Source organism: Chiloscyllium punctatum, chromosome 3 (assembly GCF_047496795.1).
Source record: "Chiloscyllium punctatum isolate Juve2018m chromosome 3, sChiPun1.3, whole genome shotgun sequence".
Taxonomy (NCBI): domain Eukaryota; kingdom Metazoa; phylum Chordata; class Chondrichthyes; order Orectolobiformes; family Hemiscylliidae; genus Chiloscyllium; species Chiloscyllium punctatum.
Window position 1 is genome coordinate 42,163,423 of NC_092741.1, and position 25,416 is coordinate 42,188,838.

General features: G+C 42.5%; 2 protein-coding genes across 7 annotated transcripts in view; one reads left to right on the plus strand and one right to left on the minus strand.

The window, feature by feature from the left end:
* fig4a (FIG4 phosphoinositide 5-phosphatase a) overlaps positions 1–8,767 on the minus strand; it is a 116,847-nt gene extending 108,080 nt beyond the window's left edge. For 3 of the 6 annotated variants that reach the window (XR_011953438.1, XM_072552148.1, XM_072552113.1), the window contains exon 1: positions 8,122–8,278. The gene's annotated coding sequence lies outside the window, so the exon portion shown is untranslated. The other 3 variants (XM_072552132.1, XM_072552140.1, XM_072552123.1) reach the window with 3 other exon arrangements.
* Positions 8,475–25,416, plus strand: part of ak9 (adenylate kinase 9) — a 267,579-nt gene continuing 250,637 nt past the window's right edge. The window contains exons 1-6 of the mRNA XM_072552101.1: positions 8,475–8,585; positions 12,422–12,553; positions 12,812–12,875; positions 12,965–13,017; positions 13,773–13,869; positions 17,525–17,637. Coding sequence (XP_072408202.1) covers positions 8,475–8,585; positions 12,422–12,553; positions 12,812–12,875; positions 12,965–13,017; positions 13,773–13,869; positions 17,525–17,637 — 570 coding nt within the window. The remainder of the gene's footprint in view (positions 8,586–12,421; positions 12,554–12,811; positions 12,876–12,964; positions 13,018–13,772; positions 13,870–17,524; positions 17,638–25,416) is intronic.

Here is a 25,416-nt window from a genome sequence, read left to right on the forward strand (position 1 = left end):
CTCCAGTCTTCCGGCACCTCACCTGTGACTATCAATGATACAATATCTCAGCAAGGGGCCCAGCAATCATTTCCCTAACTTCCCACAGATATCCAGCACCACTCCCTCTGTAATATAGACATTTTTCAAGATATCACCATCTATTTCCCATATTCTACATCTTCCATGCCCTTCTCCACAGTAAATACTGATGCAAAGTACTCGTTTAGTATCTCCCCCAATTCCCTGTGGTTCCACACTTAGGCTGCCTTGCTGATTTTTGAAGGGGCTTATTCTGTCCAGAGTTACCCTTCTGTCCTTAGCATAGTTATTTTATATCGTTAATGTACTTGTAGAATCCCTTTGGATTCTCCTTAATCCTACTTGCCAAAGCTATCTCATGTTCCCTTTTGCCCTCCTGATTTCCCTTGAGTATACTCCTACTGCCTTTATACGCTAAGAATTCACTAGATCTCTGCTGTCTATACCTGACATATGCTTCATTCTTTTTCTTAAGCAAACCTTAATTTCACTAGTCATCCAGCATTCCCTACACTGACCAGCCTTTCCTTTCACCCTAACAGGAGTATACTGTCTCTGGTCTCTTGTTATCTCACTTTTGAAGGCTTCCTATTTTCCAGCCACCCCTTTACCTGTGAACATCTGTCCCCAATTAGCTTTTGAAAGTTCTTGCCTCATACCATCAAAATTGGCCTTACTCCAATTTAGAACTTCAACTTTTTGATCTGATCTATCCTTTTCTATCACTATTTGAAAATTAATAGAATTATGGTCGCTGGTCGCAAAGTGCTCCCCCACTGACACCTCAGTCACCTGCCCTGCCTGATTTCCCAAGAATAGGTCAAGTTTTGCAGCTTCTCCAGTCAATACATCTACATACTGAATCAGAAATTTTTCTTGTACACACCAAACAAATTCCTCTCCATCTAAACCCTTAACAATACAGCAGGCCTAGTTGATGTTTGAAAAGTTAAAAGCCCCTACCATAACCACCCTATTGTTCTTCCAGATAACTGAGTTCATCTGCTCTATCTTCCTATTCCTACTCTGCCTAGTTTGTAGCACTGGGAGTAATTACTACACTAGAGGACCTCTTTTTTTTAAAATTCCTGCCTAACCTTCTATATTCTCCCTTCAGAATCTCATCCCTTTGCCCTCCTATGTCGTTAATTCTAAATGTGTACAATGACCTCCTGCTGGCCCCTCTCCCCTTTCGAGAACCCTCTCAGAGATATCCTTGCTCCTGGCACCAGGGAGGTAACGCTATTCTGATTTTTTGCTGCTGGCCACGGAAACGTCGGTCTGTGCCTCTGACTACAGAGTCCCCTATCACAATCGATCACTAGGCACCTGACACACCCCTCATTCCATTACAGCTATTCTCGGTACCAACATCTTAGCTTTTCGTGCTATATTCAGAGAGTCCATCACCCTTACATTTTTAAAAACAGCATACTTGTTTGAAATGGGGATAGTCATAGAAAACTCCTGCGCTACCTGGGTACCCCTCTGATCTTTCCTAGAGTTAAGCCATCTACCCAATTGTATCTGTGGCTTTTCTCCCTTCCTATAATTGCCATCCATCACACCCCCTAGCTCCTGTAAATTCCTTATTGCCTCTAACTGCCATGCCAACCGATTTATGTGATCGGATAGGATTCACAACCAAAGCACTTCCTGCAAACATAATCAGCAGTAACATGGAAACTCTCCCTAAACTCCACATCTGACAGGAAGAGCACATCACTCTCCTTAAGGCCATCTTTACTTCTTTCACAATTTACAGACGCAGAAAATAGCACCATCTTATTGCTCTAAAAAAAACTGCTCAAGGCTAGCTTAATACTTAAGGGTTATACTTTTGAAATTTATCAAGAGACAGATCAACAAAATACATAATCAAGACATAACCCACTCTATTCACTACTGTAGATTTACAGCAAGATTACATTTTAAAACTATGTACTTATCTGCTCCAGTGCTGCGAGCTCTCCCACACAGCTTCCTTCAAGGGCAGCTGTGAATTTCGCTGTTTATTAAACTGTTCCGAAGCACACTCCAATGTCCAGAGATACTTGAACCAAACAGTAAAGGCAGATTCACTGCTGTGTCAGACAGCAGTATAGGTTTCTTTCTCTGACCATGTGATTAGTGCCTTTGTCTGTCTTTCTTCTATTTAAAGTGCCGTTGTTTTGATCTTTTGCCCCCTCAAAGTTCCCAAACAATGCAACAGTATATCAAACAATAACTGCTGCTCCTGGAATTTGAAGAAATCACCTCTAGCATCTAAAATACTTTAAAAAAAGGAGCAGCTCTTATAGCCACAAATCTTTTCCCCATCTTCCTTCTTGGACAAGGCACAAGTTAGGTGCATGTTGGACTACTCTAGGTGTAGCTTAACAATACCTCGGAACTTTTAGATTCTGTGAAGAAGCTTGACAGCATATAAGAAAAATCAGGCTGCTCAAATGGCACCCCATCTATTACTGTCAATATTTGTTTCCCTCCATACCAACGCAGTACGTATGGTGTACAAAATGCACGGTGACAGCTCACCCCTAACCTCCTTCAACCTCCTTTTAAAACCTGTGATCTCAGCCACTATTGCCATTCCATTGTCAAAAGAACAAAGAACAATTTTATACAGCTGTTAACATAACTTGCCTAGTTTTAATGTTTGATTCCCCACTTGACCACCTTATCCACTGGTGTTCCTACTTTCAGGGATCTGGGGACCTTGACATTCAGAAGGATGTGGATGTATATGTTCCTAAGGGTTCTGCCATTTATTGTCTAATTCACACGTGAGTTTGATCTTCCAAAATGCATCACCTTGCATTTGCCCATATTAAACTCTATCTGCCACGTTTCTGCCCAAATCTGCAATTTATGTCCTTCTGCACCTTTTTGGCAATCCTCATTTTCTGCAATTCCACCTATTTTGGTGTCATCTGCAACTTAGTAATCAGACCGCTTACATTTTCCTCCAGATCTTTTATATACAATACAACCTCGATTATCCAAACATCAATTATCTGAATTTTGGATTATCTGAACAAGTTCTCAAAGTGCTGTAACAACAGCATTAGGCAATTCAGCATTCACTTATCAGTTATACGGCAAATTGGTGTGCATTGCTGGATAACTGAGAAATGTTCAATAACTGGCACCCATAAATTACCACTTGTTTACAATTAGATGGATTATCCAAACAATCAATCACCCGAACAAAATACTACCTGCCTGTCTTGTTCGGACAATCAAGGTTCTACTGTATATCACAAACACCAAAGGTCCCACCATGATTCCTGCAGAACACCACTGGTTACTAACCTCCATTCCAAAAAGCAATCGACAATAGGTGTAGGAGTAGGCCATTCTGCCCTTCGAGCCTGCACCACCATTCAATATGATCATGGCTGATCATCCTTAATCAGTATCCTGTTCCTGTCTTACCTCCATAACCCTTGATTCCACTATCCTTGAGAGCTCTATCCAACTCTTTCTTCAATGAATCCAGAGACTGGGCCGCCACTGCTCTCTGGGGCAGAGCATTCCACACAGCCACCACTCTCTGGTTAAAGATGTTTCTCCTCATCTGTCCTAAATGGTCTACCCCGTATTTTTAAGCTGTGTCCTCTGGTTCGGCACTCACCCATCAGCGGAAACATGTTTCCTGCCGCCAGAGTGTCCAATCCTTTGATAATCTTATATGTCTCAACCAGATCCCCTCTCAGTCTTCTAAACTCAAGGGTACACAAGTCCAGTCGCTCCAGTCTTTCAGCATAAGGTAGTCCCGCCATTCCAGGAATTGATCACGTGAACCTACACTGCACTCCCTCAATAGCCAGATGTCTTTCCTCAAATTTGGAGATTAGAACTGCACACAGTACTCTAGGTGTGGTCTCGCCAGGGCCCAGTACAGCTTCAGAAGAACCTCTTTGCTTCTATACTCAATCCCTCTTGTTATGAAGGCCAGCATGCTATTAGCCTTCTTCACTACCTGCTGTACCTGCATGCTTACCTTCATTGACTGGTGTACAAGAACCCCCAGATCTCTCTGTACGGCCCCTTTACCTAAATTGATTCCCTTTAGGCAGTAATCTGCCTTCCTGTTCTTGTCACCAAAGTGGATGACCATACATTTATCCACATTAAAACTGCATCTGCCACGCATCTGATCACTCACCTAACCTGTCCAGGTCACCCGGTAATCTCCTAACATCCTCATCACATTTCACCCTGCCACCCAACTTAGTATCATCAGCAAATTTGCTAATGTTATTACTAATACCATCTTCTATATCATTAACATATATTGTAAAAAGCTGCGGTCCCAACACGGATCCCTGCGGTACCCCACTGGTCACCTCCTGCCATTCCAAAATGGAGCAGTTTATCACTACTCTATTTCCTGCCAGCCAACCAACTTTCAATCCAAGTTAGTACTTTGCCACTAATACCATGTGCCCTAATTTTGCTCACTAACCTCCTATGTGGGACTTTATCAAAAGCTTTCTGAAAGCACCCTTCCATTGATACTCACGGTCTTCTGTGTCCAGTCAGTTCTGTGTCCACCTAGCCAGTACATCCCAGATGCCAGGAGTCTATTTTTTTGAACCAGCCTGCCATAATACACCTTATCAATCACCTTACTAGAGTCCATGTAGACAAAATTCACTGCCTTTCCTTCAATCATTCTTGTCACCTCCTCAAAAACAAAATTCAGTCAAGTTAGAGACATAACCTGCCCTGCAGAAAATCATGCTGCTTATTACTAACAGGTCCATTCACTTTCAAATGTGAATAAATCTTCTCCAATAGCCTCCCCACCACTGACATCAGGCTCACCAGCCTATAATTACTTGGATCTCTGTTTCCCTTGTCAGAAGGTCACAGGCTATAGACCACTTTTTTCATCTTGTTTCATTATACTATTCTTCCTTTCTCCCTTATACAGTGTATACTTAAGCAGGTTCCACCTACTGGTTGTTCTGTTATAACACGCGTTTCATTAACGCAAATTCACTGCAAGGCGATTGACAAAATGGGACACTATTTCCACAATGAAAAGTTTTAAAACATGTTAGCAGTAAGGAATTACAGCGTCAACACTTTAAACGCTGTTTCTAAAGCACAAATTTTCTATAACGTGGGGTTGCACAAGAACACACCCATTGTGTTATAGAAGAAGTGGTCCATCTATACTCCACACTCAAATACTCTGCATGAGCAAATTCCTCCTTGGGTGCAACAAATGGTTTCTAAATGCCACACATTCATCTGCAAAACCAAACCCTGGTATAACAAAGAGTATACGTTTACAGTGTCAACCCAGTACAATAAACATCAGTAGTTTTCTACAGTTGCGAATTATATACAAGATTAATAAAAAGATTCAAGATGGTGTCTGTTGATTAATTTGTGTTTATCAGCAAAACAGTTGAGGTCATCAGCTGTCAGATTTGCCCTATGTCTTCAGAAATTACAGATTAATCTCATGGACATTCTAGTAACAAATTTCCTTGATTTACATGAAAACATAAGAAACAGGGACAGAAGTAAACTAGATGGCTTATTAAGCCAGTTGTCATTCAACGCAAACATGATCCAGTTCTGCCATTCAATGCAATCTTCACCCTCAACTCTATTCTCCCATACCCTTCACTGATCTCCCCAAGAGAACCAAAAGAAATCCATTCATCCATAAACCTACTTAATATAATCCACACAACCGACTGGAGTAGGCAATTCCAAACATTCTGGAAACAGCCTCTTTGAATACATTTAAGACAGGGTGAAGAGATTCTTGATTGAAGTGGAAGTTATCATCAGGGTCAGCAGGAACATGAATATGCAGTTAATTAGATGGACCATGATCTTATTAACTGACACAGAAGAACCAAGGGATCAACTCCTACCTCTCAGTAGTATGCTTACAGTCCTCAGGGAAGACAATTTTCCTCAGCTCTAATACATCATTGCCCTATCATGAGATTGCTGTTGTGTCCGAGCTATCACAACCAATGGAGGAGAAAGTGAGGACTGCAGATCAGAGTCGAGAGTGTGGTGCTGAAAAAGCACAGCAGGTCAGGCAGTATCCGAGGTGCAAGAGAAGAGAATTGATGTTTCAGTCATAAGCCCTTAAAATCAGGAATGAGGAAGGGTTCATGCCCGAAACATTGACTCTCCTGCTCCTTGGATGCTGCCTGACTTGCTGTGCAATCACAACCAGTATCTGCTGTCAAACCCTTTCAGAATGTTGTCCACTCCACTTCTCATTTGTTAAAATCCAGAGAAAATAAAATCCAGTCTCTCATCATTGAACAGCTTGCTCATCCCAGGAAACAATGTACTGAACGTTCAACAGTGATGCCTCCCACACAAGTATATACTTTCTTAAATAATGGAAACCAAAACCATGTACATTTATTTCTGGTATGGTCTCTCCTATGTAAAAACAATGACTGCAGATGCTGGAAACCAGAGTCTAGATTAGAGTGGTGCTGGAAAAGCACAATTCAGGCAGCATCCGAGGAGCAGTAAAATCGATGTTTCGGGCAAAGTGGTCTCTCCTATGCAAATATATCAATAATCTATTCTTCTCAACCCCTTTGAAATGAAATCAGAGATGTTACCTTCCTTAACTGGCATCCTACTAAGGGCTTATCATTCCTGATCTGGCATGCTATTAAGGGCTACCACTCTGCCCTCCTAGACTTAGCAGATCCAACACCCTCTAGTCATCAAAATACATTCAAGATCCATGATGACAGCAGAGTAGGGGAGCAGGGATCTTCCACTCCTGTTGACTTTTTCTCTTTTTTTTCCCTTTTGCTCTTTTGTCCCCCCTTTTCTTTAAAGCCTGAAGAGTGGCAAGCGAAGGACATAGCTTCCAGCAGCAGCTAGGTTAACTGAGCTCGACACAGTTCCACCCCAGCCCGGACTCTTCCAATCGAGCAAGGAGCAGGTGCTGGGCTGACTCCCCCAGCCTGGATTCTCAGAATAAACTGAGGCTCCAGGTTCACAAGTAGGCCCAAGTGCCTGAAGGAGCAGAAGCATCAGCAAAAGGAATGGATGGAAGATCAGGGCAGCATTTGGAAGAGTGTCAGATCGGGAAGAGGAGGCTTCTCCCGGCCCAGCAAGGTGGCTTCCTGCAGCCTGGTGTGGTGGTTTCATCCCGGCATTCTTGTTCCAGAATGGCAGTCTTTTTTTTCTTTTTTTTTCCCAGAAAACTACACAGGGAGTGCAAAAACCCTGTCCTGGTTATTTTTTTAATGTCAGAATGGCAGTCTTATCCTGGCTGTGTCTTCAGAATATTCCATTATTCCTTAAATTAGCTTTCCCTGAGCCCCAGGAGCCATTAACTGAAATGTGGTGAACTTTGTCTTAAAAAAAAGGAGAATTATTTTGTGTAACTTCTGTCATTAATATAGGCATCATGGTGTGGCAACTTAAAACTTTTCACTATTTTTCATGTAAAAGTACACATGATAATAAACTTTTTCTCTACACAATTTTCAGCTAGGCCTTTCCCCAAAAATAAACTTTCCATCCTTACTACCAAACTGAATGGCCTTAGCAATCTCTATTTGCCTAATAACAGAGATACTGAAGTGAACGGCACTTGAAAGGAAAATTAGGTAAATACCCACATAAAGGAGAAAGGGAAAGGATCAGGTTGACAGATGCTCAAATGCCCACTAATTGTGTTGTTAACTCTGTGTGTCACTGTCAGTCATAGAGACGTACAGCACAGAAACAGACCCTTCAGTCCAACCCATCCACACCAACCAAATATCCCAACCCAATCTAGTCCCACCTGCCAGCACCCAACCCATATCCCTCTAAACTCTTCCTATTCATATACCCATCCAAATGCGTTTTAAATGTTGCAATTGTACCAGCCTCCACCACTTCTTCTGGCAGCTCATTCCATACTCACACCACCCTCTGCGTGAAAAAGTTGCCCCTTAGGTCTCAGTGTTGAGTGGTGGAAGAGGAAAGCTGGACGAGTAACGTTGGTGTTTCGGGTGATTGTTCCAGGATGTCTCCCCCCCTCCATCCCCGGTTCCCGCCCGGGTGGGTGCCGCTGCTCGAGCGCAGGCTTTGAAAACTCACGCGCTGTCAAACCGTCAACGGTTGCGGCCGGAGCCCCTTCAGCAACGAGAAGCGGCGGCGCCGGCGTCTGATTTATCCGCAGGCAGAAGGGAAGCAGCGGGAGAAAGCAAAATAAATCGGTCACAGCGAGAGGAATCTCTCGAACAGAAACTGCGAGTATCCCAAACAATAATTACTCAGGATCTTAATTGATATCCAAAGATCCGCCACAGTCTCTCTCTCTCTCGCGTTCTCCGCTCCCTCCTAGTCGAGTCAGCTGATTTACAAGTGAATCCTTTAACGGAATGGAAATTCAATATCTTCACCTTCAGGAGACTTCCTACCGATAATAATAAGTTGCAACACTACTCACGATGAAAACCGTCAATGTTTTATGGGGAAGTAGCTATAGCCTGGAATCCGGAATAAACCTTGACGAGGAACTGACGATCTTACCGTTCGCCGAAGAGACAGACTTCTGCCAGGTACGAAACGCGATTTAAAAACAAAATTCACGCAATTTTATGTGAGCAGAATGGGGCATTTAACTCCCTATGCGGAGCACAGCTCCCCAATATCATCGGCACGGTGGAAAGGGCAATCTGAAGTTAACCAATGTGAAAATTACAAAAACAATTATTCGAAATAATAAAGGGAAGCAGTGAATCCGGAAAGCCAGCGCAGAACTACAGTTCCCAGAGAGCACTATGCGCACGCGCCCTAGCCCTTCTCGCAGCCCAGTGCCAGTGTTTCTATAGTTACTGACTCAAAATCACTGCAACACGAACCATGAGACAGGTAATAGTGATCGAGTGATTTAGCAAAATAAAAGTCAACATACGTAAAATGCAATAGTAATCCCACGATATAATTGTAAGGTTTATTGTTGCATGAATTGAATGTAAGATGTAGATCTTGCGTATTGCATCTGAACGAGTTAATTGTCACGGAAAGCTGTTAGCAAATTGAAGAGGGAAACATTTGAGTACATTGGTGAAAACTTAAGTGTTTTCAAAGGATGCTAGCCAAAATGATGGAAGTAAAAATTGTGAGTGAAAGTACAAAGATCGTCTTAAGTAGCAAATGTAATTTGGAGTCTTGAGAATCTTTAAAAGGCAGAGGATGCAAAATATTTATTTTTAAAGCTGGGGTAGATAGTCTTGATTATCAAGGAGATGAAAGCTTATAGGGATATGCAGGAATATAGAGTTGAAGTTAAAATCAGATCAACTGTGAACTCTTGAATAGCAGAATGTGCTGGAAAGGCCAAGTGGTAAAAACAACGAGGTAAAAACAATAACTGCAGATGCTGGAAACCAAATTCTGGATTAGTGGTGCTGGAAGAGCACAGCAGTTCAGGCAGCATCCAACGAGCAGCGAAATCGACATTTCGGGCAAGAGCCCTTCATCAGGAATAAAGTCAGTGAGCCTGAAGCGTGGAGAGATAAGCTAGAGGAGGGTGGGGGTGGGGAGAGAGTAGCATAGAGTACAATGGGTGAGTGGGGGAGGAGATGAAGGTGATAGGTCAGGGAGGGGAGGGTGGAATGGATAGGTGGAAAAGGAGCTAGGCAGGTCGGATAAGTCCGGACAAGTCAAGGGGACAGGGCTGAACTGCAAGTTTGAAACTAGGATGAGGTGGGGGAAGGAGAAATGAGGAAGCTGTTGAAGTCCACATTGATGCCCTGGGGTTAAAGTGTTCCGAGACGGCAGATGAGGCATTCTTCCTCCAGGTGTCTGGTGGTGAGGGAGCAGTGGTGAAGGAGGCCCAGGACCTCCATGTCCTCGGCAGAGTGAGAGGGGGAGTTGAAATGTTGGGCCACGGGGTGGTTTGTTTGATTGGTGTGGGTATCTTGCAGATGTTCCCTAAAGCGCTCTGCTAGGAGGCGCCCAGTCTCCCCAATGTAGAGGAGACCACATCGGGAGCAAAGGATACAATAAATGATATTAGTGGATGTGCAGGTGAAACTTTGATGGATGTGGAAGGCTCCTTTAGGGCCTTGGATAGAGGTGAGGGAGGAGGTGTGGGCACAGGTTTTACAGTTCCTGTGGTGGCAGGGGAAAATGCCAGAATGGGAGGGTGGGTCGTAGGGGGGTGTGGACCTGACCAGGTAGTCACGGAGGGAACCCCACCACCAGGGATCTATTTCCCTCCCCACCCCTTTCCGCCTTCCGCAAAGACCGTTCCCTCCGTGACTAATAGAACAGAGCAAAGAATACAATGTTATGGCTGCAGAGAAGGTGCACAAACAGCGAGATCAACACTGAATTTAAAATTTGAGAGGTCCATTCAGAAGTCTAATAACAGTGGGGGAAGAAGCTGTTCTTTAATCTGTTGGTACGTGTGTTTAAGCTTTTGTATCTTCTGCCCGACGGAAGAGTTTGAAAGAGATTATAACTGGGGTGGGAGAGGTCTTTGATTATGTTAGTTGCCTTTCCAAGACAGCAAAAAGTATAGATAGAGTCAATGGATGGAAAGTTGGCTTGCATGATGGACTGGGCTGTGTTCGTAACTCTCTGTAGTTTCTTATGGTCCTGGGAAGACCATTGCCATACCAAACCATAAATGCATCTGGATAGAATGCTTTCTTTAGTGCATCTATAAAAATCTTAATGGACATGCCAAATTTCCTTAGCCTCCTGAGGAAGTAGAGGCATTCGTTGTTAAGCGTTTTTGATCGTTGCATCAACATGAGTGGACCAGGACAGATTATTGGTGATCATCACTCCTAGGAACATGATGTGCTCAACCAACTCCGCTTTAGCACTATTAATGTAGATGAAGCATGTCCTCCACCTTGCTTCCTGAAATCAATGATCAGCTCTTTTGCTGATATTGAGGGAGAGATTGTTATTTTTACATCATGCCACCAAGTTGTCTATCTCTTTCCTGTATTCTGTCTCATCATTGTTTGAGATCTGGCTCCATCAGTGAACGTGTAAATAGAGTGAGGACAAAATTTGGCCACACTGTCATGAGTGTGCAGGGTGTATAGTAAGACGCCAGTGTTGGGGATTGTTGTGGAAGAGGTGTTGTTGCCTATTTTCACTGATCGCAGTCTGCGGATCAGGAAGTCAGGGGTCCAGTTGTGGAGGATAGAGTAATGACCTCTGAGTTTGGACATTAGTTTGATTGGAATTATAGCGTTGAAGGTGGAACTGTAGTCAATACGTAGGAGCTGACATAGGTATCTTTGGTATCCAGATGTTCCAGGGATGAGGGTAGGGCCAGGGGGATGGCATCTGCTGTGGGACCTATTGCAATGGTAGACGTATTTCAAGTAATCACGGCAGACTGGGAGGCTAGAGTTGATATGAGCCAGAACTAACCTCTTGAAGCACCTTATAATTATGGAAGTCAAGAGCCACTGGACGATAGTCATTCAAGCACACTGCATGAGTTTTCTCTAGTACCAGGATGATGGTGGCCTTGAAGAAGATGGAAACTTCAGGTTGTGATAAGGAGAAGTTAAAGATATCAGTGAGTACTCCCGCTAGCCGTTCCTCGCAGAATCTGAGTGCACCGGAGGTGACTCCATCTGGGCCGGCCACTTTCATTAAAGGCCGATCTGACGTCTGCAGTGGTGACTGAGGGAACAGGTATATCCAAGGCTGTCTGAGCAGGTGACACCATTGCACTGACCTTCTGGTTGAACTGAGCATGAACTACAATGAGCGTGTCAGAGAGAGATGTATTTTTGTTCGCTATTCTGATTTGCTTCACTTTGTAGCCCATGATGTCGTGTAGACCTTGCCACAAATGGCTGGTTTCCGCGTGGTTAATTTAGGTCTATAGCTTAGTCTGATATTGCCTCTTGGCGTGTCTAACGTCCTTACCAAGGTCGCAGCTGAATTTCCAGTAAAGGTGTCATATGTCAGTACCTCAGTAAGCAATGGATCTCCCAGTTCATCCATCTTCAATAAGAATATTTAAATTACAAATTCGAGAGGAATGTATTGGCAATTAATTTTTAGTCAACACACCTGTTAATATCTAAATGGTTAACTGATAAAATTTTAATAGTTTGAACATTTCAAACAATAGGTACATCACAAGAATCCAGCTTGTGATATTGGATGTGTAAAAATATATACTCCTTCTTTAGAGGTACTAGAAATCAGGAACTATCTCCTTCCTTTTGATATGGGTGAAGGAACAGTAAAATTAAAGCCATGCATGAGAACAAACTCCTCACATAATCAGAGATTATTTAATCTTTTAGTTTAATCTTTATTTAATCAGAGTACATAATCAGAGATTATTTAATGTTTAATCTTTTCTCCAAACGAACTGATCTAAAATAACTACTGTTCCTAACAATAGGTGGTTGATGACGAGGAATCCACAAAACGTATAAAGAAACCGCTAGTCTTTGCAGATCTCCTTGATGAAGATGAAGTCGAGAGAAAAGTTTTGCTGTCAAAACCAACATGTTTCTTAATTGTGGGAAAACCAGTAAGCAATTATAATCTTATTAATGTAATATTTAGCATCACTTGAAAATATATTTCCACTGCAATAATTTTAGTAATGCTTTTTGCTTTAGGAATGGGTGTTACAACAAAGTATTGCAGATATGTATAATCAAGTCATCTGTATTCCAATATTATTCAAGTTACTTATCCAAGGTTTTTAACGATCTAATAACTTGTGTGAATTTATTATTTAGAAATCAACCAATTCTAAAACTGATGAATGATTTTTTATTTGCAGTCTGTTGGGAAAAGAACTTTAGGTAAAAGCTTAGCACAGGCATGGAACTCGGTATTAGTTGAACGTAAGTATGTGATTAAAAATTGCATTGCGATGATATCCTTATTCTTTTAAAGTATTTAATGTAACATGTATTTGATCTTCTGATTTTAGCTCACCAACTTATACAAGAAAACATTGATGCAAACACAGAAATTGGGAAACAGGTAAAGAAATATTTGCTGGAAAGAAATCGAGAACTTTTTTTTAGAGTAATGTAACTTTTCTTAGAAGGTAAATTGTTCCAAATACATTCTTCATGTGAAGCTGTTGATATAATGGCTAAATGAAATTGACTCTCACAGAACCTCAACATTATCTTAAACAGTAAGGTAAAACTGAAAAATTTATGTTTATTATTTAACCATAACACTCATAATGCAAATAGGTATTGACAATTATCAAGATTTTTCAATGAGTGATTCCATTTCATAAATACTATTGAGAATATGATTTGAGTCAGTTTGTCTTTGCCGACCTATGTCCACAGAGCTCCATCAGTATGTTAATATACTACTGTTCTTGCTCAGACCTCTGTAGAAATTAAGTACAGACATTTGTAATACCAGTACTGTCCTCATCGCAGTGGCCAAAAAAGGTTTGGGATCGATTTTAAAAGAAATCCAAATTGCACAGCTTGTGTTTATTTTTAATTTGAAAATTGAATCCAGAGATTTGTCTGCAAAATTGCATTGACATTTGCACCTTTGACAAATTTTCTCAAGTTTTATTTTGCCTGTAACTCCAATAAATATTGTGTTGTATATCTGGATTTTAACATGCATTCCTTCTTACAAAAGTGCACCCCAGAAAACATTCACACTGAATGTATTGAAATCAAATTAAGCATCCTGCAGTGCAAGTGTACAAGGCCTGAAGAACTTTATTCAAAATTGGTATATTTTTACAAATATTCCTTTAGTTTCAGGAATGCCTATTTAGGGGTGAGAGCATTTATGAGGAGCTGATAATAAACTTGATGTTGGACAAACTCCGCTCTCCAGAAGTTGCTCATAGAGGTGAGTATAACATTAAGTATTTGCATTCATAGAGTCATAGAGGAACACAGCACAGAAACAGACCCTTCAGATGAACTTGTCCACGCCAACCAGACATACTAAGTTAATTTACCAGCATTTCGTTCATATCCCTCTGTATCCTTCTTATATATTGTACCTATCCAGATGCCTTTCAAATGTTGTAACTGTACCAACCTCCACCATCTCTGGCAGCTCATTCCATAAATGTTCCACTCTGTGTGAAAAGGTTGCCTCTCAGGTCCCTTTTAAATCTTTGCCCTCTCACCACTGAGTCCAGAAATAATGGTCTTGGTTTCAAGAGCGCAACCCCAGAAAGTTGTGAGAATACATCTGTGCAATAGAAGTAATTGCAAGATCTGCAAAGTTATCCGTTCAGGATTTTAAACATTCTGACTTTCCAAAGTATGAAATGGAAGTTGAAATTTTTCTCCCAAAAAACTGATGAACAAGTAAGATACCTTGAGGTAAAGCTGCATAATCAGGTTTCTTTTAACGTTATTATAACTTGTTTTTCTGCTTTCAGAAATAACTTGTATAAGCATAACTTGAGTATGTTATTTAGATTTTGTAAAATTATTGTCATACAAGTACTGCCATGATGTTGTTGTAGGTCTTTACAGCTATATTTTACAAAGAAAACTGGAGTTCAAGATTGTTCCAAGGACTACAAAACAGTTTTTTTTTTATCTCCTGAGTACGAAATTAGCTTTTGAATTGATTATGACTGACTGAGGTTGTGGCCAGGGGATAAATAAACTCCCTCGATTCCCCCTCCCCCTTGAGAACATTCTGCACACTCTCTGAGACATTCTTGATCCTGGCACCACAGAAGCAACATACCATTCTGATTTTTCACTCCTGGCCACAGAAACGTCAGCCTGTACCTTGGACTAGAGAGTCCCCTAACACAATTGATTTCTCGGAACCTGATATACCCCTCATTGCATTAGAGCCAGTCTCAAGACCAGAAAATTGGCTGTTTGTGTTCCGTTCCCCTGAGAATCCATCATCCCCTACATTTTCCAAAACAGCATACTTGTTTGAAATGGGGATAGCCACAGAAGACTCCTGCACTAACTGCCTATCTCTCTTACCTTTCCTGGAGTTAACCAGTTGTTACAAGATAACATTGGTAAGGTGGCCATTTTTGCTGGTAATTATAACATATAGCAGGAAATTTCCAATTATTTCCGAACAGAATTCTATTAATGAGAGAGAATAAGCAAAACTATCTGACTGTTACTGTGAAGTAAGTTGTTAAATTGCCTAATCACAGTACCTTGAAAGAGAAAGAAGGATTCTTTCACCTCTAACCTGTTGCATCTTCAAGTTTACCTGAGAAATTTACCTCCGGACTGGTCAACCATTGAAACTGTCATAGCTACTGGGAAATTTCTGCACATCTTCACTTAAACCAAAGTAATAACTGAAAAAGAAATATCATATCTGCACCGAAATTGACAGCAAGTTAAATTTCATTTGGATTATTCCTGTTTTATTTTCATCTCGACATGTAGATTTATGTTTATATCATTGAACAATATGAAGGAGAAATGGTGATTTTATCAATCTTTGGAAAATGGTGTGAGAAATAAAATAACTTTCATTTTAAATATATAAAAGCTTGCTGTTGAGTTATTTAAGCTGACTGAATCATTGTGAGGAAAAGAAAATGCACACAATCTTGGGCAAATAAAAGGAGACACTCAAAAATTATTCATGGTACTATTCATCCGCATTGTATTGAAAAGATTTGCATAGACTGAGACTAATGTTTATGGATGACACAAAGCTAGATGGAATTATCAGCTGTGTGGAGAACACCATCAGTTGCAAAAAGATGGAGGACTAGTGAAATTTGTTATTTGGTTAATTAGTTAATTGAGTGATTTGGTGGTGTGCTTTTGGAAAAGAAAGGCGTGCATTCTTGTGGTCAGTGGTTGTAATTGGGTGATTGGGTTATTGGTTAACTTAGTGAATTTCAGAAATAACAAAAAAAAGAGCTGGTTCATGCGACCGTGTTCTTGTCTCCTTAGTGAGAGAATATGTGGAGTCTACCAATATTCTTAAAGCTTTTAGAAAGAAGTGAGCACGGCGAAGGTTTGAAATGCATCATCTCTCCTTCTAGCATGATTTTGGCTTAGTCTCCACCCTTGGTACTCCCTTGATTTTTTTGTTTGTTTTTGTCATACTATCACGGATGTATGGAATTTGTACTAATTTGTCAATTGACTGTTGTGATCAATTGATGGTGCATTTTTAAAATAAGACAAAAAGCTGAATTCTTCAGGAGAATTGATAAATTCGCGGTGCATTAATTTTTGAAAAGGAAGCTGAATTCTTCTGTCTATGCCTAAGTGTCCTTGGAGAGAGTATGTTGTGTTTATTAGTATTCTCAGAGCTTTTAGATATAGGTAGACACTGTGGGATGGGAGAAGGGGGCTGCTAGAGTGCACCATCGCCCACTCCAACATTATTTTCATTCCCTTCTCTTGTTACCTTCCCTTCTTAATGTTTTTGTTGTCACACTGTTGCTGGTGGGCAGTGATTATAGTAATTGGTTAATTAGATGATTGTTTAATGGGTGATGAATTTCTTAAATAAAAAAAAGTGCTGGCTTCTTTTCCTAGGGAGAGTTTGCTCCTTGATAGGGAATGGGTCCAGAGGGGAAAGATGGAAATTAATGTTTGTGCTAAACCATAGATTTACAATAAAAACCCTTGCAATTCAACATTTGGACATTGCTTTGTTAAATATGCTTTACCCAAGGGCTTGACTTTGATTTATTGTTGTCATATGATACAGTGAAAAGTATTGTTTTGTGTGCTATACAGGCAGATCATACCATACAACATGCAGCAGAGTAGCAGAACAGTGCAAAGTAATGTTCCTGAAGAAGGGCTTATGCCCGAAACGTCGATTCTCCTGCTCCTTGGATGCTTCTGACCTGCTGTGCTTTTCCAGGAATACATTTTTCAGCAAAGTTATGTTATAGCCTCAGAGAAGTTGCGGAGAGAGAGAGATCAACATTAACATTTCAGAGGTCTATTCAAAAGTCTGAAATTAATGGGGAAGAAGCTGTTCTTGAATTTGCTTATATGTGTATTCAACAGAAGAGGGTGGAAGAGAGAGGTCTTTGATTATGCTGATTACTTTCCCAAGGCAGTAGGAAGTATAGATGGTGTCAGTGGATACAAGGGTGATTTGCGTGAAGGACTTGGCTGTGTTCACAACTCTGTAGTTTCTTGCGGTCTTGGGAAGAGGAGTTGCCATTCCATGCTGTGATGTATCTAGACAGGATGCTTTCTATTGTGCATCTATAAAAATTGCTAAGATTTTTTGTGCAGATGCCGAATTTCCTTAGCCTCTGCAAAAATCGAGATGCTGTTGTGCTTTCTTGACACCGCATCAATGTAGGTGGACCAGGACAGTTTACACTGTCATTCAGTACATTCAGGATTAGGGTAAATAGACTTTAGCTTCCAAGGATTATAGAGAGCAACAGGAATGTTTGTATTAAAGATAATCAGCCATCTTGTATTAAACAGTAACTGAAATTGAGCAGGTCTATTGCCTCCTCCTGTTCCTATTTCTTATGTCATTAAGTGCTAATTAACAATACTTCTCTTTTTAGGTTATGTTTTATGTGAATTTCCTTGCCTTTCCGAGAACTACTTGAAGATTCCAGAACAAATACAACTCATAAAAAGTATAGATCTAAAGCCTGACTTTATCATTAATATCAAGGTAAAACAACTCCTATTTTATTAAATTAATCTATTGAGCAAAGTAATCCATTACATTTGTCATGGCCAAATCAGGACAGGTGACCAAACTTCTCTCTCCACTCCAATCCTGATCTTATATAATAGAGTTTGTACTTAAATGATATTGTTAATTTAGCACTTCACTGTGTATAACTAGTATAAGAAATAAGTTGTCTAGTTTCTGTACATTAATAAAGTGGGAAGGCAACGGCCTAGTGGACTGTTAACCCAGAGACCCTAGTAATGACCTGGGGACCTAGATTTGAATCCTGACATTGCAGATGGTGAAATATGAATTCACTAGCAAAAATCTGGAATTAATAGTCTAATGATGACCGTGAATCCATTGCCGATTGTCAGAAAAACCTATCTGGTACACTAATGTCCTTGAGGAAAGGAAACTACCATCCTTACCTAATCTGGCCTACATGTGGCACGCAACATGTACCGGGAAATAGAGAAGGCATGTCAGAAAGGCAAGGTCACGGTGATCATGGGAGACTTCAATATGCAGGTGGACTGGGAAAATAATGTTGCCAGTGTATCCAAAGAAAGGGAATTCATGGAATGCTTACAGGATGGCTTTTTGGAACAGCTTGTCATGGAGCCCACAAGGGAGCAGGCTATTCTGGACCTAGTGCTTTGCAATGAACCAGACATTATAAAAGATCTTAAAGTAAGGGAACCCTTAGGAAGCAGCGATCATAATATGGTAGAGTTCAGTCTGGAGTTTGAAAGAGAGAAGGCAAAATCGGATGTAATGGTGTTACAGTTAAATAAAGGTAATTATGAGGGCATGAGCGAGGAACTGACAAAAATAGACTGGAAGCAGAGGCTTGCAGGGAAGACAGTAGAGCAAAAATAGCAGGAGTTTGTGGGTATAATTAAGGACACTGTACAGAGGTTCATCCCCAAGAAAAGAAAGATTATCCAGGGAGGGATTAGACAGCCATGGCTGACAAAGGAAGTCAGGAAATGTATTAAAGAAAAAGAGAGATCCTATAAAGTGGCCAAGAGCAGTGGGAAATCAGAAGATTGGGAAGGCGACAAAAACAAACAGAGGATAACAAAGAGAGTAATAAGAAAGGAGAGGATCAAATATGAAGGTAGCTAGCCAGTAATATTAGAAACGATAGTAAAAGTTTCTTTCAATACATAAGAAACAAACGACAAAGTAGACATTGGGCTACTTCAAACTGATGCTGGAAGCCTAGTGATGGGAGATAAGGAAATAGCAGGAGAACTTAACAAGTACTTTGCGTCAGTTTTCACAGTGGAAGACAGGAGAAATATCCCAACAATTGAAGGGAGTCAGGAGGCTGAGTTGAGTATGGTTGTCATTACAAAAGAGATAGTGCTAGAAAAGCTAAAAAGTCTTAAAATTGATAAATCTCCTGGCCCCGATGGGATACATCCTAGAGTTCTGAGAGAGGTGGCTGAGGAAATAGCGGAGGCATTGGTTGAGACTTTTCAAGAGTCACTGGAGTCACGGAAAGTCCCGGATGATTGGAAGATCGCGGTTGTAACCCCATTGTTCAAGAAAGGATCAAGACAAAAGATGGAAAATTGTAGGCCAATTAGCCTAATCCCGGTTGTTGGTAAAATTCTAGAATCCATCATTAAGGATGAGGTTTCTAAATTCTTAGAAGAGCAGAGTCTGATTAGAACAAGTCAACATGAATTTACTAAGGGGAGGTCATGGCTGACAAACCTGTTGGTATTCTTTGAAGAGGTGACAAGCAGGTTAGACCAGGGAAACCCAGTGAATGTGGTCTATCTAGACTTCCAAAAGGCCTTTGATAAGGTGCCACATGGGAGGCTGCTGAGCAAGGTGAGGGCCCATGGTGTTCGAGGTGAGCTACTGGGATGGATTGAGGATTGGCTGTCTGACAGAAGGTAGAGAGTTGGGATAAAAGGTTCTTTTTCAGAATGGCAGCCGGTGACGAGCGGTGTCCCACAGGGTTCAGTGTTGGGGCCACAGCTGTTCGCATTATATATTAATGATCTGGATGAAGGGACTCGGGGCATTCTAGCGAAGTTTGCCGATAATACGAAGATAGGTGGACAGGTAGATAGTACTGAGGAAGTGGGGAGGCTGCAGAAGGATCTAGACAGTTTGGGAGAGTGGTCCAGGAAATGGCTGATGGAATTCACCGTGAACAAATGCAAGGTCTTGCACTTTGGCAAAAAGAATAAAAGCACAGACTACTTTCTAAACGGTGAGAAAATTCGTAAAGCCAAAGTACAAAGGGATCTGGGAGTGCTAGTCGAGGATTCTCTAAAGGTCAACATGCAGGTAGAGTCTGTGATTAAGAAAGCGAATGCGATGTTGTCACTTATCTCTAGAGGGTTGGAATATAAAAACACCATTGTGCTACTGAGACTTTATAAAGCTCTGGTTAGGCCCCATTTGGAGTACTGTGTCCAGTTTTGGTCGCCACACCTCAGGAAGGACATACTGGCACTGGAACGTGTCCAACGGAGATTCACACGGATGATCCCTGGAATGGTAGGTCTAACATATGAGGAACGGCTGAGGATCTTGGGATTGTATTCATTGGAGTTTAGAAGATTAAGGGGAGACTTAATAGAGACGTACAAGATAATACATGGCTTGGAAAGGGTGGATGCGAGGAAATTGTTTCCGTTAGGTGAGGAGACTAGGACCCGTGGACACAGCCTTAGAATTAGAGGGGGTAAATTCAGAACAGAAATGCAGAGACATTTCTTCAGCCAGAGAGTGGTGGGCCTGTGGAATTCATTGCCGCAGAGTGCAGTGGAGGCCTGGACGCTAAATGTCTTCAAGGCAGAGATTGATAGATTCTTGTTGTCTCGGGGAATTAAGGGCTACGGGGAGAATGCGGGTAAGTGGAGTTGAAGTGCCCAGCAGCCATGATTGAATGGTGGAGTGGACTCGATGGGCCGAATGGCCTTACTTCCACTCCTATGTCTTTATGGTCTTATGGTCTTATGTGGGTGACTCTTAATCCTCTGGGCAATTAGGGATGAGCGATAAATGGTGGCCTAGCAGTCACACCCTCATTCCGTGAATGAGTAAAAAAAAGTTAATAGTTTTTCTTCTGAAACTCACTCGAGCAAAGATGCAGAAATTATTAACAACATGTTTAAAACATACAAATATATCCAAAAACCTACTAATGCAAAAAAAAATGCATACAGCTTCCCAGCATTCAAAAACATTAGAAATTTGCAGAGTATCAAATCTTGTAACTTGGTGAAGTAAAATGTATAGTCAGGAAAAAGACATTTCACAGATTATCAAGAATCTTATTTACAGCTGAAGGATCAATTTACGTAATAGTTATTGTTTCTAACTGAACAGTCACGGCTGATTGATTGCTGAAGTGTAGGCGGGAATGTGAAGTTAAGACCACAATCAAATCAGCCATTCACTTACAGCAGAGCAATCTCGAGGGGTGAAATGATCTATTCCAGTCCTAATTTGTATGTTCCCTGTTGACAGTGGTGTTCATTCATTGTCGTATCTTCAAAAACTCTCACCTTGCAACAATAAAGTATTCTGATGAATGTTTAATTTTCAAATCCTGAAGATTTCAGAAGAAGGGGGGGGGGGGGGGGGGGGGGGGGCGTAGTTTCTGTTGTATCTATTAGAGACAAGAAAAGCTGCAGATGTTGGAATCCAAAGTAGACAAGCAAAAGGCTGGAAGAACACAGCAAGCCAGGCAGCATCAGGAGGTGGAGAAGTGGACTTTTCGAGTATAGCCCTTCTTCAGGACTGGAGGTGGGAGTAAGGAGAGCTGCGATAAAGAGAGGGGGTGGAAGGATAATGGGTGGGGAGAGGGTGGAGTGGTGAGGAAGTGATAGGTAAATCCAAGTAGTGGGCATGACCAGGTTGGTTGATGGGAGGAGTCAATCTGGTTGTTATCTGGAAGGAGGGGTCAGTCGGAGGGATGGAAGGGAGGAGGCGGGGCTGGAAAGGAGGTCGGGGGTTGGGTGGGAAGGGTGTTTGAAATTGGATAACTCAATGTTGAATAAAAGCAAATTACTGCAGATGCTGGAATCTGAAACCAAAAGAGAAAATGCTGGAAAATCTCAGCAGATCTGGCAGCATCTGTAAGGAGAAAAAAGAGCTGACATTTCGAGTCTAACTGACCCTTTGTCAAAGCTTGTTGGAGAAGAAGGAGCACGTATTAAGAGCACCACTTTGGAAAGTGGCCTCATTGGAACAAATGCGGTGGAGGCGAAGGAGCTGAGAGAAAGGGATAGAGTCCTTTCAGGACATAGGGTCAGAAGAACTGTACTGAAAATGTGTTGCTGGAAAAGCGCAGCAGGTCAGGCAGCATCCAAGGAACAGGAGAATCGACGTTTCGGGCATAAGCCCTTCTTCAGGAATGAGGAAAGTGTGTCCAGCAGGCTAAGATAAAAGGTAGGGAGGAGCGACTTGGGGGAGGGACGTTGGAAATGCGATAGGTGGAAGGAAGTCAAGGTGAGTGTGATAGGCCGGAGTGGGGTGGGGGCGGAGAGGTCAGGAAGAAGATTGCAGGTTAGGAAGGCGGTGCTGAGTTTGAGGGATTTGACTGAGACAAGGTGGGGGGAGGGGAAATGAGGAAACTGGAGACATCTGAGTTCATCTTCCTAGGCGGAAGATGAGGTGCTCTTCCTCCAACCGTCATGTTGCTATGGTCTGACGATGGAGGAGTCCAAGGACCTGCATGTCCTTGGTGGAGTGGGAGGGGGAGTTGAAGTGTTGAGCTACGGGGTGGTTGGGTTGGTTGGTCCGGCCTGAGAAGAACTGTAGTCCAGATAGCTGTGTGAGTCAGTGGGCTTGTAATGGATATTAGTGGATAGACTATTGCCGGAAATGGAAACAGAAAGGTCAAGGAAAGGAAGGCAAGTGTCAGAGATGGACTAGGTGAAGGTGATGAAGGGATGGAAACTGGAAGCGAAGTTTATGAAATTTTCCAGGTCAGGATGAGACCATGAAGCTGCACCAAAATAGTCATCGATGTACCGATAAAGCTGTTGTGGGAGGGGACCCAGGTAGGCCTGGAACAAGAAATGTTCCACATACCCCATGAAAAGGCAGGCATAGCTAGGACCCATGCGGGTACCTATTGCTACACATTTGATTTGAAGAAAATGGGATGAGTTGAAGGAGAAGTTGTTGAGAGAGAGAACAAGTTCAGCCAGGCAGGGGAGAGTGGTGGTGGATGGAGATTGTTCAGGCCTCTTTTCGAGAAAGAAGTGAAGAGCTTTCAAGCCGTTTTGGTGTGGGATGGAGGTGTAAAGAGATTGCACATCCATGGTGAATTGAAGGTGGTTAGGGCTTGTAAATTGAAAGCTGTCAATGTGTCGCAAGGCATCAGAGGAATCCCGGATGTAGGTAGGGAGCGAGTGAACCAGAAGAGTGAGCACCTCTGGAGTCGAGGTAGGAGGAAATAGGTTCAGTGGGGCAGGAGCATGCTGACACAATGGGCCTGCCGGGACAGTCCTTCTTGTGGATTTTGGGGAGTAGGTAGAACTGGGCTGTCCAGGGTTTGGATACTATGGGATTGGAAGCTGTAGGGGGTAGGCATCCGGAGTAAATGATATCAGTCACGGTGTTGGGATGATGGCTTGATGCTCATTGGTGTAGTCATGCTCCAGGGGGAGGTAGGAGGAGGAATCTGAGAGTTGGCACTCAGTCTCTGCGAGGTAGAGGTCAGTACGCCAGACAACAACAGCACCCCCTTTGTCAGCAGATTTGATGACAAGGTTGGGGTTGGACCTAAGGAAGCGAAGGGCAGAAAGTTCGGATGGAGAGACGTTGGAATGGGTAAGAGGGGCAGAGAAATTCAGGTGGCCAATGTCCCATCCACAATTGTCAATGAAAAGATCGAGGGCAGGAAATTGTCCTGGCGGGAGTGTCCAATTAGAGGTGGAATGTTGGAGGGATGTGAAAGGATCTGTGGAGCAGGGGGAGGACTCTTGTCCAAAGAAGTGAGCACGAAGGCGATGGAAGAAGAGCTCAGCATCATGTCGAGCCCGGAATTCATTGAGGTGGGGACGTAAAGGCACAAAGCTGAGTCCTTTGCTTATAACAGCACGCTCAGCCTCAGAGAAGGGAAGGTCAGAGGGTATGGTGAACACACGGCTGGGGCTGGAAGAGATGGGGTTTGAGGGATTGGGACTGTTGGAAGGTGCAGGGTGGGCAGGGGTGTGGATGAGAAGCTGAAGCTTGCATTCCTTAACATCTGCAAGGAACAGGAAAAGTTTGGAGTTAAGGCGTCGAATAATACGAAGGATGAAATGAAACTGTGGACCTGGACAGCTTTGAGAGAGAGTAAGTTGGTGCTGCTGGAGAGAGGTGTCGAGTGCTTTCGTGTGACAGCGCAGGGCTTTTAGGATGCGACGAGAACAGCAGTTGGAAAAATGTTGTATATCGTGCAAGTACCTGCAATCCTCGAGGCTGCATGCAGGGTGGAATTTGAAATCCACGTGGAGTAAGTCGGAGGCGAAGACAGTCATTGAGGAAGGAAATATGGCTGTGGAAGCGAGTCTTAGTAAATACCTTGTCTAACACTGAGAGAGAAAAGGAAAGCAGTGAAGGTGGACAGGGGGAGAGAGACAAAAGAAAATCTTGTCGGAGAGAAGAGCAGTATTTCTTCAGGGTAGGCATTCCTGGAAGAGAGGTGGCAGTGGGTTAAACACTGGACTAAAGCAAATTACTGCGGATGCCGGAATCTGAAACCAAAACAGAAAATGCTGGAAAATCTCAGCAGGTCTGGCAGCATCTGTAAGGAGAGAAAAGAGCTGACGTTTCGAGTCTAACTGACCCTTTGTCAAACTCAATGTTGAGTCTTCCAGGCTGAATCAGGCCGCAAATTGGAGGAACAACACTTTATCTTCCATCCGGGCAGCTAACCTTCCTACCCATTCCCCAGACCTCCTTTCCAGCCCAGCCTCCTCCCTTCCATCCCACCAACTTACCCTTCCTTCTAGCTACCAACCAGATCCACTCTTTCCATCGACCAATCTGATCATGCCCACCATTTGTATTTACCTATTACTACCTCACCACTCCACCCCTCTCTCCACCCGTTATCCTTCCACCTCTCTTTATCTGCAGCTCCCCTTACCCCCACCACCATTCCTGAAGAACGGTTATACCTGAAACATTGACTTCTCCACCTCCTAATGCTGCCTGGCTTGCTGTGTTGTTCCCTCCTCCTGTTTGTCTACTCTGTATCTGTGGCAGTTTCTCACTAAACAATTCTTAGTCCTAATCCAGTACAGTTTGAAGCCATAAACTAGATCCATAGTTATCTTTCTGAAAACTTTGTAGACTTGGCATTTTCATCATGCAGCTTATCATAGAGTCATAGAGATATACAGCACGGAAACAGACCCTTCGGTCCCACTCATCTATGCTGACCAGATATCCCAACCTATTCTAGTCCCATTTGCCAGTACTTGGCCCATATCCCTCTAAACCCTTCCTATTCGTATATCCATCCAGATTCCTTTTAATTGATGCAATTATACCAGCCTCCACCACTTCCTCTGGCAGCTCAGTCTGTACATGCACCACTGTGAACAGATTGCCCCTTAGGTCCCTTTTATATCTTTTCCCTCTCACCCGAAACCTATGCCTCTAGTTCTGGACTCTCCCACCCCAGGAAAAAGACTTTGTCTATTTATCCGATTTATGCCCCTCTTGATTTTCTAAGCCTCTATGAGGTCAGTTCTCAGCCTTTGATAGTTCAGGCAAAACAGTCCCAGCGTATTCAGCCTCTCC